At 35.7% G+C, this 14,661-nt stretch overlaps 1 protein-coding gene across 5 annotated transcripts in view; it reads left to right on the forward strand.

Annotated features, from left to right (window-relative positions):
* DIAPH3 (diaphanous related formin 3) overlaps positions 1-14,661 on the forward strand; it is a 249,906-nt gene that overhangs the window by 45,497 nt on the left and 189,748 nt on the right. For all 5 annotated transcript variants that reach the window (XR_003926581.2, XM_030036634.2, XM_030036632.2 and 2 more), the window contains 4 exons: positions 384-520; positions 987-1,092; positions 13,932-14,042; positions 14,475-14,593. Coding sequence is in view for 4 of the 5 variants with exons in the window: in XM_030036634.2 (XP_029892494.1) it covers positions 384-520; positions 987-1,092; positions 13,932-14,042; positions 14,475-14,593 (473 nt within the window). In the remaining variant the exon portion in view is untranslated. The remainder of the gene's footprint in view (positions 1-383; positions 521-986; positions 1,093-13,931; positions 14,043-14,474; positions 14,594-14,661) is intronic.

The following is a 14,661-nucleotide window of genomic DNA, read 5'->3' on the forward strand; positions in this document are numbered from 1 at the left end:
TAGGGGATTTTATTTAATCTGGAAATCTAAATTACTACGGTTCAATCAGATAATGTATATGATCAGTGGGTATAAACCTGTGCAATTTGGAGAAGTGGTGTGTTGGTCAACTGTGGCTTGAAGTTCTTTATGCTGCCACTTCCTCTCTACGGAAATATACTCAGAGAATAGTGTAAACTTTTGATGCTGATGTATGCCTTTATTACAGAATAAGTGACCCGTTTTGGACTTTTCGCTCATTTAATTTTTTTTAATTAAGTATTTGATGGACATAAATATAATTTGAAATATTTACTTGAGGGAACTGTTGCTTTTACTAGCTATTTGATACAGTCATTTGGAGTCCCTCCGACTCTCCTTACAACTGTTCTTCTGTTGTTTAGTATGGATTGGAAAGAATTTTAGGAGAAGAGAGGAGCCTTTTGTTGCTGATCAAAGCAATTGATCCCAAGCAAACTAACATGATGACGGATATAGTTAAACTCCTTTCTGCAATGTGCATTGTTGGAGAGGAAAACATGTAAGTATTGTATTTAGCCAGAAACAGTAAGGTAATTTTATGATATCCAAAATTATAGTTATACCTGAATGAAATGCTAAAATGTTCAATTTAAGTTTGAAAGTAATATCTGTACTATATTGTCATTTTTCAGAATACCTTTGTCAGTGATTTTTATTATGGTCATATCAATAAGATTTTTCTTTTTGACATGTGGATGTGCTGATTAGACGGAAGTATTTATACAGCCATTCTTTAGCTTAAAAATCTTTTAGCATTACTTTTAAGGTATCTTAACCATTGTAATCCAGTAAGTCATTCTTTGGCTACAAAAGTCTCCAAAGGAAACAAGTAATGCTTAAACCTCCTAAATTTGTACGCAAGAAATTGAGGCAGGTGAATAGTTTGGTAACATGGCTCTTCAGATAACAAATGAACAGCAAGGTTAAATATCTTTCCTGAGTGAAATGCTTTTCTTTTCTTACAGCCTTGAAAAAATTTTGGAAGCTGTAACAGCAGCAGCAGAGGAAAGGAATGTTGATAGATTCTCTCCTATTGTAGAAGGTCTTCAGGATAACTCAGTTCAGCTGCAAGTAAGCAAATTTTTTTCACAAACTTCTGCAACAAGTAAAAATAAAATTACTTATTTTTCTGCATTGAACAAGTCATTACAATAAAAAGAAGGAGGGATACTGTTTCAGATAAGGGTCAGATTTTTGGAATGTTGTTTATAATGTTATCTTTTAAAATGCGTTGTGAGAACATTCAGTGTTGAGAACACAGGGGTGTTGCAGGTTAATTTGTTGATTTCTATTCATCCAAATTTTACAGACTTTGGGAGTTTAAATTTAAACTTCCTTTTAAAATAAACCATGAGTCATATATTCAGATGCAGAAAGATTATTTCACTTCTGACGATATTTGCTGAAACTTAAAGATTAATAATAGTAAAAAAGCAAGTTTTTAGGCAACTGCTTTTTATAAATAATGTTTAAATCAGCAGAAAATCTGTTCCTCTTGCCCACTTTATGATTTCATAAAAATGCAACCAGACAGTCTGAGGAAAGAAATCTTTCACCTTATTTTCAGTTTTCTTCAGTTGGATATAGAGTTTACTGCAGAAAGACACAAAGTATTGTAGTGCATTTGAATGATCATTATACATCATTGGTCTAAGAGTGTAAATATTAACTCATGTTGATTTTTATGTAGTTCAGTAATTAACTGAATGCTCTTCATAATTGTTGTTCTTTGTGAATATTACAAAAATGGTAAAAGATGAATCTCAACTTTGAAAGAAGTGATTGTGTTACTCCACTGTCACCTTTTGTTTTAAATAGTCCATGTCTGACAGTAAAGATTGCTGTTTGTTTCATGTGTCTCACAGAAAAGCTAACCATAAAGGAACATTTGCAGGTGGGGGATAATTTGTAGTTGAATTATGCCAGTACCGATGGGATTCTCTTCTGAAAAATTGTCCCTCCTTTCTTACTCTTTCTATCTTATAATCATAGAATGGTTTGGGTTGGAAGGGACCTTTAAAGATCTTCTAGTTCTAACCCCCTTACCACAAGGGGGCATCTTTCACTAGATCAGGCTGCTCAAAGCCCCATCCAACTTGACCTTGAACACTTCAGGGATGGGGCATCCACAACTTCTCAGGTTACGATTGGCTATCTCAGCTGCAAGCGCACATTGCTGGCTCATACCTAATTTTTCATCTATGAATGTCCCCAAGTCCTTCTCTGAAGGGCTTGTCTCAATCTGTTCATTGCTCAGCCTGCAGTTATACCGGTGATTGCCCCAGCCCAGATGCAGGACCCTGCACTTGGCCTTGTTGAACTTCATGAGGTTCACATGGGCTCACTTTTCCAGCTTGTCAAGGTCCCACTGGATGGCACCCCTTGATGCTCCCATCTTCAGCCTCCTATTACATAATTTCATGCCTCTTCATTCTAGAACAGAGCTTTTTACAGTTACAATTACTTATTTACCTTTTTTATTTGTAGCCTCTGAATAAGTTGGTTTCTAACCCTGGTAGGCTAGATATTAATTTGTAGTATAACTTGTTGAGTAGACAGTCTTTCTTTTTCACCCAGTATTGCGAAAATCAGTACCGAAATACTTTGTTTTCTGAAGTGCATTCTAGAACATACATTCTAGGAGTGCTAAACTGAGGTCAAGGTAATATCATACAAAAGATGAAGGAGACAGAAAATTACTATCCAGCATAAAGTCAGTTAAATTCAGTTACTTTAATTTGATAAAGGAATGTCACTTTCTGTTTCTTTTGTTTGCTTTTTTTTTTGTTGTAGTGTGCATAGGTATCTCTGTGTTATCTGTCCTGAGCAAGAGATCTGATAGCAAGATTATTTCTTTTTCCTTTTCTGTAAATCTTGCTGTCATAGCTATAGCAGGAATCAGTTACTGTGATAGAACAAATTCAGCTTTGAATTACTGCTCAGTTTTGTGGCAGTAAGAATACATAGCCACAGTGTAATTTGCCAGGTGAGGTGATAGCTGAGGGAAGGACAATCCTCCAATTCAAATATCTTTTTTTTTTTTTTTTTTTAATCTTGTAGATGTTTGTTTATCTCAGCATGGACTTATTACACTGAGTTAAAAATCAAAGAATTTATGGATTCTCTAGTTCCTTCCTTTGCTTCAATCTTGAAGATTTCTAAATGCCTGAATGCATATTGCACTCCATTATCAATGATGATAGTCAAAGGTGCTTAGGAACCTCAGACAGTCACCTTCAGGGTCAAGTAGGCTCTCCCCCCAGCAGTAATTTTTATTGGCTGGAAGTGTGGGATATTTTGTTTGTTCTTATATTTCATTTGTTGTTTGTTTTTAAAAATGTATCAGGTTCATATTGTCTTCATATAGAAGATGTTCATTCTGGCTTAGTGCAGAAAGATTGGTCTCCACCCCCCACCCCCTCCGCCTTCCCCCCACCCCAGATTTGTGTATTTTGCTAATGTATTGAAAATCATAGTGATTGCCTTGAAAGGTCAAAAAGACTTTATGTTGGCAAGGCTGGAGTGGGGCTGGAAAGCGGCTGTAAGGAGAACTGTAGAGTAATAGTTTTTTTTTTTGAGCAGTGGCTGAGGAGCTTTGTGTAAGACTGAGCCTACAGTTAAGATTAGCAAGAGAGGGAAAAGCTTTGAGTTCCAGTTGTAGTGGGACTGGAAAGGGACTGTAGAAGGGAAGTGTAGACTGTAAGACAACAAATTTCCTGTTTCCCAAGGCTTTTGAGTCTGCATTTTCCAGATTGGATATAAATTTGTAGGAGTGGATCCTTACCTTAGATATTTTTGCAAGCATCACTGGAGTTCTTCAGTATTAAATTTAAATATAACATCTCATATATTTTTGTTCTCCTCTGGGGTCTCTGTTTCATTTAGATTTCAAGGTGAATGATGTTCAGTTAAGTTCCTATTCAGTATGATTTTTTTTTTTTGCTCCATATTTTGGCATCCTGGAGATAGTAGGCAATATGAATTTGGGCCAGGCATGCAAGCCAGGACAATATAACATTTGTCTCACTGCATCTGGAGCTTTTTTTTTTTTTTTAGCCTTTTTTTTAGTTCTTCTTGGTTTACTTTTATATCGAGTCATGATATAAGTAAAAAAATTTGTTCTTATTTGATCAACATGAAAAGCAAAAATATGAAAAGTTTGATGATTTTCTGTTATGTTTATTTCTATCATTTTAGTATAATCAATAAGGTAAATATGTATATATAATATGTATTAAGAATTTTTTTTCATAAATATGTCAAAAATGATAAAAAATGGTAGTTCAGTGTCTCTTTATATTGGTTGAGCAGCTTGCTTTCTTTGGCATGAATATGGATATCAACAAATTTTTAAAAATATTTTGATTCAGTAGGGAGAAATGCTTTAGATCATGGAAATTATATTTTCCAATTTCAGGATATTGTATGTAACTTAAGAGAATTTAAAAGCCTGTATTCTCTATAGAGCATATAAGGGTTTGAGAACTTCCAGGTCCATCACAGCACTTATATGAGATGCCTAAATTTTAATAGTATGCAGAGCAGTACATCTCTGACTATTCTTTACTAGCTTATAGGTATTCAGAGTCCTGAAATTAACAGCATTTTGTTTTGAGTGTTAGGCTTCCAAATGTGATCCTGAATTTTCAGGATTTGCATGTATTTGCATGTGTGTAGATTTAATAAGGGAAAAAAGCTATCTATAACTCCGTTTTCTATGCAGTTCAAAAAGCATGTGAAAACTGCCTTAAAAGCAGCCCCTTGCTTTATTTGAAGCAGCAGGTAAATTAAATTAATCTTATCCATGATGGGTACCCAAATGGGCATTTTGCCTATTTCCCCCTTTTTAAAAATTAAATAAATTTATAAGGGCCTCTCTAAATCTATAAATATGCCTTGCAGATTAAACTGAAGGTGAGCAGATAGTAGCTCTTTTGGATCAACATTGGCGCATAGGCTTCAGAAATTATAATCCCTTGTGAACAGTTGTTGGTAAGCAACTGCTTTAAGAAATAGGTAGATACCAGTATTAATGGCAGTTGAGACAGTTGATATGCAGGGAAAAAAGGTCATAGCTGATTACCTCTAACCACTTAGATCTTTCTTATAAAACATGAGTACTTTCATACTCACTGTTTACAGCGATTCTTAACTCCATTAGTGAGGTACAACTGATGAGATAACTGAATCAGTGCAAAAAACTTCAGCTGAGTTGTTAACTGTGCAGTCACAATTTTTATTTTTCTAGGACTACTCTTCAGATATTAAACAAGTACTTTTCTACTAGTTATGATTTCTCATGATTGTGCTATACCTCCATTTGGTATTTTGTTATCCTTTGATGTGGAAGATAGGACCATTGTTAAAACCGAGAATTTACTCTGTTACAATTGCAATACTTAAGCTAAATATATTAATTTGGCTTTACTGAGAGTGTTACCCTAAAGTTCCTGAAAATAGGTAACATTTTGCTGTTTCATTTGCTGTATCTCATGTAGATATGGAAACTTTTAATGAAAGTTCTCTTTTTTTTTTTTTTTTGAGTTAAACTTCCATTTGAAGACATTCTTTCTGCTAAAAGGCTTTTTTTCTTTTTCAGACTCCACAAATGGTTGCTAGATTTCTTTTTTTAAGACCAGAAAAATCAAGGTTCCTCATGTTATAAACCTTTACAACAATGACATTGACCTGGTGGTTAATTTGACAGTGTTTTAATGAGTCAAAAGTTTACAGTTGTCAGTTACTTGGCATACTTGCCTTGATTATCTGCTTGATATATGTAGGCTTGCTTTGTGGCAGTTCTATTTGACACTAACAACTGACCTTTTCAATTTTGAATTGACTAACATTTCTGTTACTTGAAGGCTGAACGTATAAAAGGCCTCAGTATGATGATTTTTGTATTTTTAGTGAAAACTCTATGTATCTACTTCTTGCATTTGTTGAAACCAAAGGGTATTTTCCCTTTTATCTTTCATAAAATCCAAAATTATGGAAAGCTTACTTAAATGCTTTTGGTTCAAGGTAAGATTGGTGATCTTAGTTTGAGAATATAACTACAGGCAGGAGTAATATTGAGTTTCTGGTTTCGTTAAGCTAAATGTAGTTTTAACACCTTAAGCCTGTGCTCAAGAAAATGCATACAAGGCAATCTGGTACCTTGTATACTTATGACGACAACTGATAAAGTCTAATACTTTGGTTGTTCAAGGCATGGAGGCAGGAAATACAACTCTTCTGACACAACCCATTTTATGTATTTAAGACCATGATGAAACCAGCAGCAACAAGTTGTGTGTTGCCCAGTTCTTCTCGTTCTTCTTGTAGAATCAAATGAATGCTTCTACTCTCTGATCATCATCTTTCATCACTGTTCCTCAAGCAGGCAGTTTAACTAATGGAAGAGTGCTGTGGTTCTTCTGTACAGTTCTAATCGCACATGCCAGCTCCTTCTAATTTTCCAGTTAGAACTGGGAAGAGGTACAGTGTTGAAGCAAAGGTGCAATTCTTCCTTTTCCAATTTAGTTCCTTAAAAATGAGTACTGATCATCCCTGTGGAAACCTGCAGGTGTTTCATGACTGTCCTAGGAGAAGCGTTTTTGTGACAAAGTAAAAGGTCTTATCTATTCATCACTAGCATTACTCTCCCAGTATTTTTAGTTGTCAGGGAATACAACTTCATCTTTTTAATCTAGTAATAAGGGAAGGTGAGATGGTATGGTCTGTGATATTTTGGTTAGCTGAATCACTTGATGATTCTTGGTTGTTCTGTGCTAATGCGATCCTTTCCATAACTGCATATGTAATAGGTTGAATCAGAGCAAAGCTCACTTTATCTAAATGTAAAGACTGATAATATGTATTTAAGATCCATGTAAATGTACATATATGTGGATAGTACATCTCAAAGCCTTTACTAAGAATATTTTGTCATTAGCAAGGGTAAATAATTGATGAACATCAATATAGAATCATGGAATGGTTTGGGTTGGAAGGGACCTTTAAAGGCCACCTAGTTCATCCCCCCTGCTATGAGCAGGGGCATCTTCAACTAGATCAGGTTGCTCAGAGCCCCGTCCAACCTGACCTTGAATGGGGCATCTACCACCTCTCTGGACAGCCTGTTCCAGTGTTTCACCACCCTCATTGTAAAAAAAAATAATTCTTCCTTATATCTAATCTGACTCTACCCTCTTTTAGTTTAAAACCATTGTCCCTTGTCCTGTTGCTGCAGGCCCTATTAAAAAGTCTGTCCCCATCTTTCTTATAAGCCCGCTTTAAGTACTGAAAGGCCATTAGTGGAGTCCATGTGAATGAAATGGGAAGAGAAAAGACACATTTACAGTAGAATAGAATCACTAAGTTTGGAAAAGACCTCTAAGATCATCAAGTCCAAGTCATAGCGTCTGTACCAAAGCCAAATCTACAGCCAGTTTAATATTGGCAAGCAGAATTTAACCAAATATGCATCATCTTCACAGCCTTTTCTACGAATGCATACTTGCAGTAAGAGTGAGAAAAGTGAAGTAGAAAATCTTACCGCAGTTCCTCTTATTCAAATGAGCAAGATATGACATAAGACAATACTTAGCATATAGTTAGTATTGGCTGTCTTGTCTATGCATGGAAAAAGCTGCTCTGAGCTACTGAGATGTATGTGACATTTTCCACCAGAAAAGGACCAGGTATATTCTGTCTGGTCTTCAACTTGGAAAAATGCAAGTTTAAAGCACAGACTGTGGAATCTTCAGAAAATGCATCCTGTAACTTGATAGACATCACCAGTTGGAATCACAGAAGATTAGAACTTGAAGATGTAACTTCTCACTTTGCAGGATATATCTGATCTCATTGGTCTAGCTTCTCAAGGAAGAAAGCATTCAAAGTTTTGACTTTCCAGGTGAACTGTATCATCATCCATGCGAAGTTCTTCCCTACCAAAAATAATGTGTGTGTGTATCCATCAATATATGCCCATCTCTTAGATAAACATACAAAGTCAAGTATTGTAGATTTCCCTACCATGTGGCAGCAGGGCGTTCAAAGCATTCCGGATGGAATATACTCGCAGACCCGAGAGCCCTCTGAAAACTAACATGGTGGACTATACTTAGCTGCCATTCTCTAGCCATGAAGAAGGGAGGGAAGCATCTAAATAGTCTGCCAGGTGAAATGAAAGATTTGCTCTTGGCTTTTCCCTGAAGAAAAGAAAGTGCCTCTACACTCCTTCACTGCATGCCTGTTGTAAACAGCAGGATACTCTCAAAATGTAATTACTGTCTGGGTTACAGGTGTCCCTCAGGAAAGAGTACTTAGAAATTGCAGTCCTCAGCACCACAACAAAATTTTAGAAGGTACACTAGAGAGCTGTGTATTACCATATACCTTTTGCTGTTAGAGCCTAAAATAATTTCACTTCTTCAGGCATCTTCTCAAGGGCAGACTGACAAAATACCTCCACCTACAGAATCTACAACTCTTCATGAATTGGTTTTAGATAGAGACCATTTGCCCAGAATGTTTTGCTCATAATGACTTGTGCCTTCCTGGGAAGCTAATTTACCTATCTTCACTAATCCTTATACTACCTCAGCAGAACTACCTCTTCATTTATTGAAGATGAGACATCTTTTTTGATATGGACACAGCTTTCCCACCTTGTGTTCGTGGCTGAAAATTCAAAAGGCTGTCAGTCTGTTTACAGAATCTTATTCAAGATAATTGAGTGTAAAAGAATGAGTTAGGGCCCACTCACCTGGAGTGCAAGTAGTGACTGATTGTTCTGTGTCCCAGGAATTGACAGTTATAGAACTGTCAACGGGAATGTCACAGGCATTTTCCTTAAGTGTTACATACTTTGAGAATTGTCAAGGAATGATGTTACATTTGGGATAACTGTTCTTCAATTTTTTCTTAATTAGGAATGTTGAAGAGAAATAATTATGAGGTGATACTCCTTGGAATTGTGTGTAGTATGAATGTATGTAGAGACAAGCACTTGAAGAAAACAATTACTTATCTGTAGCTTTCTTTCTCCCTTAAGAAGTTCTTTCAACTCTTTGGACTGTTTTCTCTTTGGTCTGACCCTTTATTAGCAGCATGGTCTCTTTTTGTGGAAGAGATTACCGTATCTGTTATTTCTACTGCATTTCTTTAGTTAGTAGCCACACTCTAGAAGCAGGAAACAAACTCATTGTTTGAATATTGTTAGATCTGAAGTCAGTTTTACTTTCTGGTAATTTAATAATTCTAAATACCAGTCTGTATTTGAATGTTCAGAATTTTTTAATCATGATGTTAAGCAGATTTAGAACTACTTTAAGATGAGAAAGTCATAATCTGGTATTTCTAAACAAAAGTCACGTATCTCTATCTTTGTAATTTAAAAAAAAAATCATGACAGACTTTACTTTTTGTTTTTCTGAGGCATTTTTGTGGTTGAGACTTACTTCTTAAACAAATAGACACAGATGGAGGTAAAATATCAGACTTATTTAAAACTCTGTAGACTGGGAACAAAGGAGCTTTCTAAGTGGCAGATCTTTCTCTTTAGAAAGTGAGACACTGAATAGGATTTAGTCTGCAAGCCAACCCATGAAGCATTTGAGCTAGATGTCTAAACTCTAATGTAACCAATGGAAATCCAAGGCTCAATTTAGTTGCCTGTGCATGAACTTTAAATGTAATTTCAGATGCCTTTGTAAATGTGACACAGTTCCTTTAGGAGATTCCCACCCTTCTGGATTGGCATTTGTAAGCCAGATGGGAGACACTAGCAGCTGTAATAGTACTCTGATTATTATGTGTTCATGTTTAAGCTGATGAATTGGGTCCCTAATCAGTAAAGACAATGGATCCTAGAATGCCCTGGTCACTCCATGTGTGTTGTAAAGAAGATCTTTTATAATCAAGAATCTTAAAGAAGAGCTTTAAAGAAGAATCTAGTAGCCTACTGATTAACAAGAATGGGAGTTTAGCTATGCATGTAGCTACATATAGATATCTGTCTACATATAGGCATCTAAATGCAGATATCTGAAGCTTGAACTGTGTTGTCTTGGAAAACTCTCAAGTATTCTGTTTGAGTTTATTCCTGTGCCTTATGCAGACACTAGTTGAACTAAGCTTGCTACTTTTTTTTAATTTACTTACCGTCAAACATAGGTTGATATTAATACGTTGTTTTTCCAACTGCAAAGTTTAGTATATCAAAAAGTTTCTTTGCTCTTGAATCTTCCCTGGGTTATTGGTTAAAACTGCCTTTTAATAAGCCAATCGGTTGCTGTTCATGAAGTTTAAGAGGGGTATTTTTATCTTTCACTTGGTTTTAGCATATTTCCCCAAAATCTAGCTTTCCAGACTGCAGTGTTACTAAAATGTTCACAAGCTTGTTTCCTCTTCTTGATAGAATTTTAATACTATTTTTTGTGGAATTAGGCTACTTAATGTACTGTTTTCTAAATTTTCCTAAGTGGTTTTGACATTTTATAAACTTTTTTGTATTTTTTGAAGTCCAGACTTAGGCCAATTCTTGCCTGCTCCTTGAGCCTTTCAAACAACTTTCATGGGTTTATGAAACAGGACTTTGCTTTACAAAGCCATGTTGCATGTATTCGTAGTATCCATTTATTCATGTTGCATTTTTTTCATGTTACTCATTAATTTTGTTCTCTATTATACTTCCAATGTATTTGCACTGTAGAAAAGTCAAACTTACCAGTCTGTGGTTGTCCAGATCTCCCTGAAAATGTCCTTGTAAATATCAATATAATTTCTGCAGTCTTCCTTTTCTTGGGTGTCAACATGCTTTCAAGTAAGAACTTGAATGCAATAGCAGGTACTAAAGTTATTTTTGTCATCAATTTTCTTCAAAACTTTGAATGTTTTAAGAATGAATACACTTTTGTGACTTCTCATTGTTGGCTTTGTTCTTTAAATTCTTCTTGCCAACCCCTGAACCTGTTTGTGTCTCTGTTCTACTTTGGGAACTCCTTTCACACACCAGTAGAACGTTTGATGAAGTGTTGTTGTGGCCTTTGTTTTCTTTGGGTACTCCTTTTCACCGTGATCTTTTACTGACCTTACAGATTCTCTGGTTGTCTTCCTTCTCTTGTTATCTTCAAGGAAAAAGATGTGTTAATCACAGAGGTTTTTTTGCAAGTTGTCCCTCAATCTTATTTTCTCTCTCTCTTGTTTTTTTTTTTCCTGCTTTAATACAGCTTCATGTTTGATCACCTAAAGTTTTGATTTTTTTTTTTTTTCCCCACTTGTGTTGTTGTATTTTGTTTAGATGATGTGATTTGAATAATTATTGTCTGAGACTGGAGTAAGTTACAGAAGTCTATCTTAATATTTTCATGCAGTTGACTTAAACAATTGATTTTAGTGTGCTTTGTCCTGTTGATGTCAATAAAGTAAAAGCCATAGTTTTATTTTTTATTATTATGCAAATCTAGGTATTTGCATGTACTGAGTTTCATAGAAGTTCTGAGGGAATAGAACTTAATTTCATCTCTCCATTCAAGTAAGAGGAAGGAGCAAAGCTTGTTCCCTTCTCCTATTACTGCTTTAAAGTTATTGTTGATGCAAGGTATGTTATATGACAGAGTAATATAAGAATAGATGCTGTTATGGTAGCTTTTCTCCAGGAGAGGTGTCAGATAGGTTATTAGAGTGGTTCCAACCACACCATGCCACAGCATCCTCACTTGAGCATCCTTGTCCTCTCAGGCACCTCTGGAAGTTGGAGAGATGGTCCCAACTCCTGGTGAAGAGTTGTGGAGCCCTTGCAGTTCTCTCTCTGGAGTCTCATAAGTGACTCCAAATACCATCATTTATGGGATCGGGTGGAGATTGCCTGATGCTTAATTGGGTCATTCTAACACATGTCCCTAACATCCTGCTGGAGCTCAGTCTGCTTGACTTGATATCCTCCACAGGTTCACAGCTCCCATGTTGATTAACAGGTTGTTCACACTTGTTACATCTCTGCTCTTATAACTAAGCTATTTCCTTCTCCTATGGTGTTAACTAAAGTTCATCTGCATATGCTAATATTGCTGTCAAGTAGGCCTAAATTATGCTGACTGCAATGCACCTGCATAACAGTTCAACTAAAATAATATATAGAACTACTTTTATACTTACATTCCCTGCAGTAGGATAAATGTAGGATCATGGTTGTAGTCTGTGTTATCGTTTAATCTTAGCATGTTCGTCTTGGAAACTAATGAGTGCTGTTGTTTCTTACAGTCTATATCAAAGTAGCTTGGCCATCCAGTTCTACTGGTGACCATATGTAAATTCAGTACTTGGCATTATATGTACTTTGAAGATGACTTGATAACAGTATGTTCCTGGTATCACCTTTTGCCTGACCACGGCATAATACATCATCATTTTCTAGACAATAAAAGGCTTTACAACAGAGAAAGTATTTGTACCAGATTGCTTTACTTATTTACATAGTATATTAGGCCAGAAGACAATTGTAATTGATTCGTGTTTTTAAAAACCCCTTAAAATGCTGGAAATAGATGAATAACGTATTTCCTGTGCCTTGAAGCAAGACGTGCAAACAATAGAGAAGGTAAAAAAAGGAAATAATGGCTGTTGTCCTCCTTATTTATGATTAATAATAAGTTGCCATCTTTCTAAATATTTGTGAATCTGAACAGTGAACTCCTGCTGCTCCTGGCTATGGGTTTTCAAGATGAATCTCTTGATTCCTCAGAAGAGAGACTACTCACTAGTTGACCTGATGCTTGCTTTTGAGCTGAAGTACTGGTTCCCATGAAGTACTGGTTCAGTATGTTTAGAAAGGGAAGATTTTTAAAAAGAAGGGGAAAAAAGCCCATTCTGTTCTTCAGGCTCAGTTTAGTTTAATCAGCATTTTGTCTTCTAATACGTTTTCCACTGTTCATGCAGACTTTAGCCTTTAGCATTTTTATTATGTCACTAACTTTTTATATATGTATAGATAAATGTATATCTACATTGATTTTTATATGTTGAAAATTACGCTTATCAAGGTATTTACTACCTGCTTGTCGTGGTTCAACCCCAGCCAGCAACTAAGCACTACGCAGCCACTTGTTCACTTTCCCCCCACCCAGGAGGGGGGAGAGAATCAGAAAAAAAAGTAAAACTTGTGGATTGAGATAAGAACAGTTTAATAGAATGGAAAGGAAGAAACTAATAATGATAATAATAACAATAATAAAGTGAAAATATAATAAAAGAATTGGAATATACAAAACAAGTGAGGCACAATGCAGTTGCTCACCACTTGCCGACAGATGCCCCGTTAATTCCCAAGCAGTGATCCCTCCCAGGCTAACTCCCCCCAGTTTATATACTGGGCATGACGTCACATGGTATGGAATACCCCTTTGGCCAGTTTGGGTCAGCTGCCCTGGCTGTGTCCCCTCCCAACTTCTTGTGCCCCTCCAGCCTTCTTGCTGGCTGGGCATCAGAAGCTGAAAAATCCTTGACTTTAGACTAAACACTACTTAGCAACAACTGAAGACATCAGTGTGTTATCAACATTCTTCTCATACTGAACCCAAGACATAGCACTGTACCAGCTACTAGGAAGAAAATTAACTCTATCCCAGCCGAAACCAGGACGCTGCTAAAGTTCATTTACTAAAGGAACTTGCTATTTGTATAAAATGACAAAGTTCAATGGAGTGAGAAAATATTTCATTTTTATGGAAATTTGTGAACTTATGTTTGGTATTTATAGCTCATGTGGCTGATAAGAAATTTAAGTATCTTAACTGTAAGATTACAGTAGATTAATAATTAGACATGATGTAATGTCTAATTAGTAGTTTGTTGTGTCTTTTTGACTGTGATGCATATTGAAATCTAAGAAATAAAATAGTTTAATATTTCCTCTGTTATAGGTAGCTTGCATGCAGCTCATCAATGCTCTCGTTACATCTCCTGATGACTTGGATTTTAGGCTTCACATCAGAAATGAATTTATGCGCAGTGGATTGAAAGAGATATTGCCAGTAAGCGTCTTGTAGTCTCTCTTTGCATTACTATTTAAATTATTGGACTATTTAAGCTTGAGAGGGGGAATGGGAGAACAAGTTCTAATGAATTATTCTCAAAGGCATTTTGTTAAGTCTGGGTATGAGCAGTTAGATATGAGAATCAGTCTTAAAATAAGAATGAAAAGGTGAAGTCTGCTCTCTGAACTTTATGCTGATTCCTCAGCATTTTAGGACTTTGATTTAGAAAGTGTGACAGACTGTTGTGCAGACACTTGTTAAGCCAGACTGAAGCCATGTTTACCTTTTGAATATTTAACTTAACTCATGTGTTCTTGTAATTTTAAACTTTAAAATAAGATAGACTTATGTAAGTTATTAAAAAGATAAGGTCTATTTACATATGGAAATGCTAATTTTGCAAGCCTTTCTACTGTTTCCTCTTTGCAGCAATTGAAATGTATAAAGAATGAAGCACTAGATATTCAGCTGAAAGTGTTCAATGAGCATAAGGAAGAAGACATGATTGAATTCTCTCATCGTTTAGAAGATATTAGATCTGAACTAGAATATCCTTTTGATATCAGCAAGAGAAACATGAACAAAATAAAGTGTATAATGGACATTTTTCTGGTAT

The sequence above is a fragment of the Aquila chrysaetos genome, chromosome 14 (genome assembly GCF_900496995.4).
Source record: "Aquila chrysaetos chrysaetos chromosome 14, bAquChr1.4, whole genome shotgun sequence".
NCBI lineage: Eukaryota > Metazoa > Chordata > Aves > Accipitriformes > Accipitridae > Aquila > Aquila chrysaetos.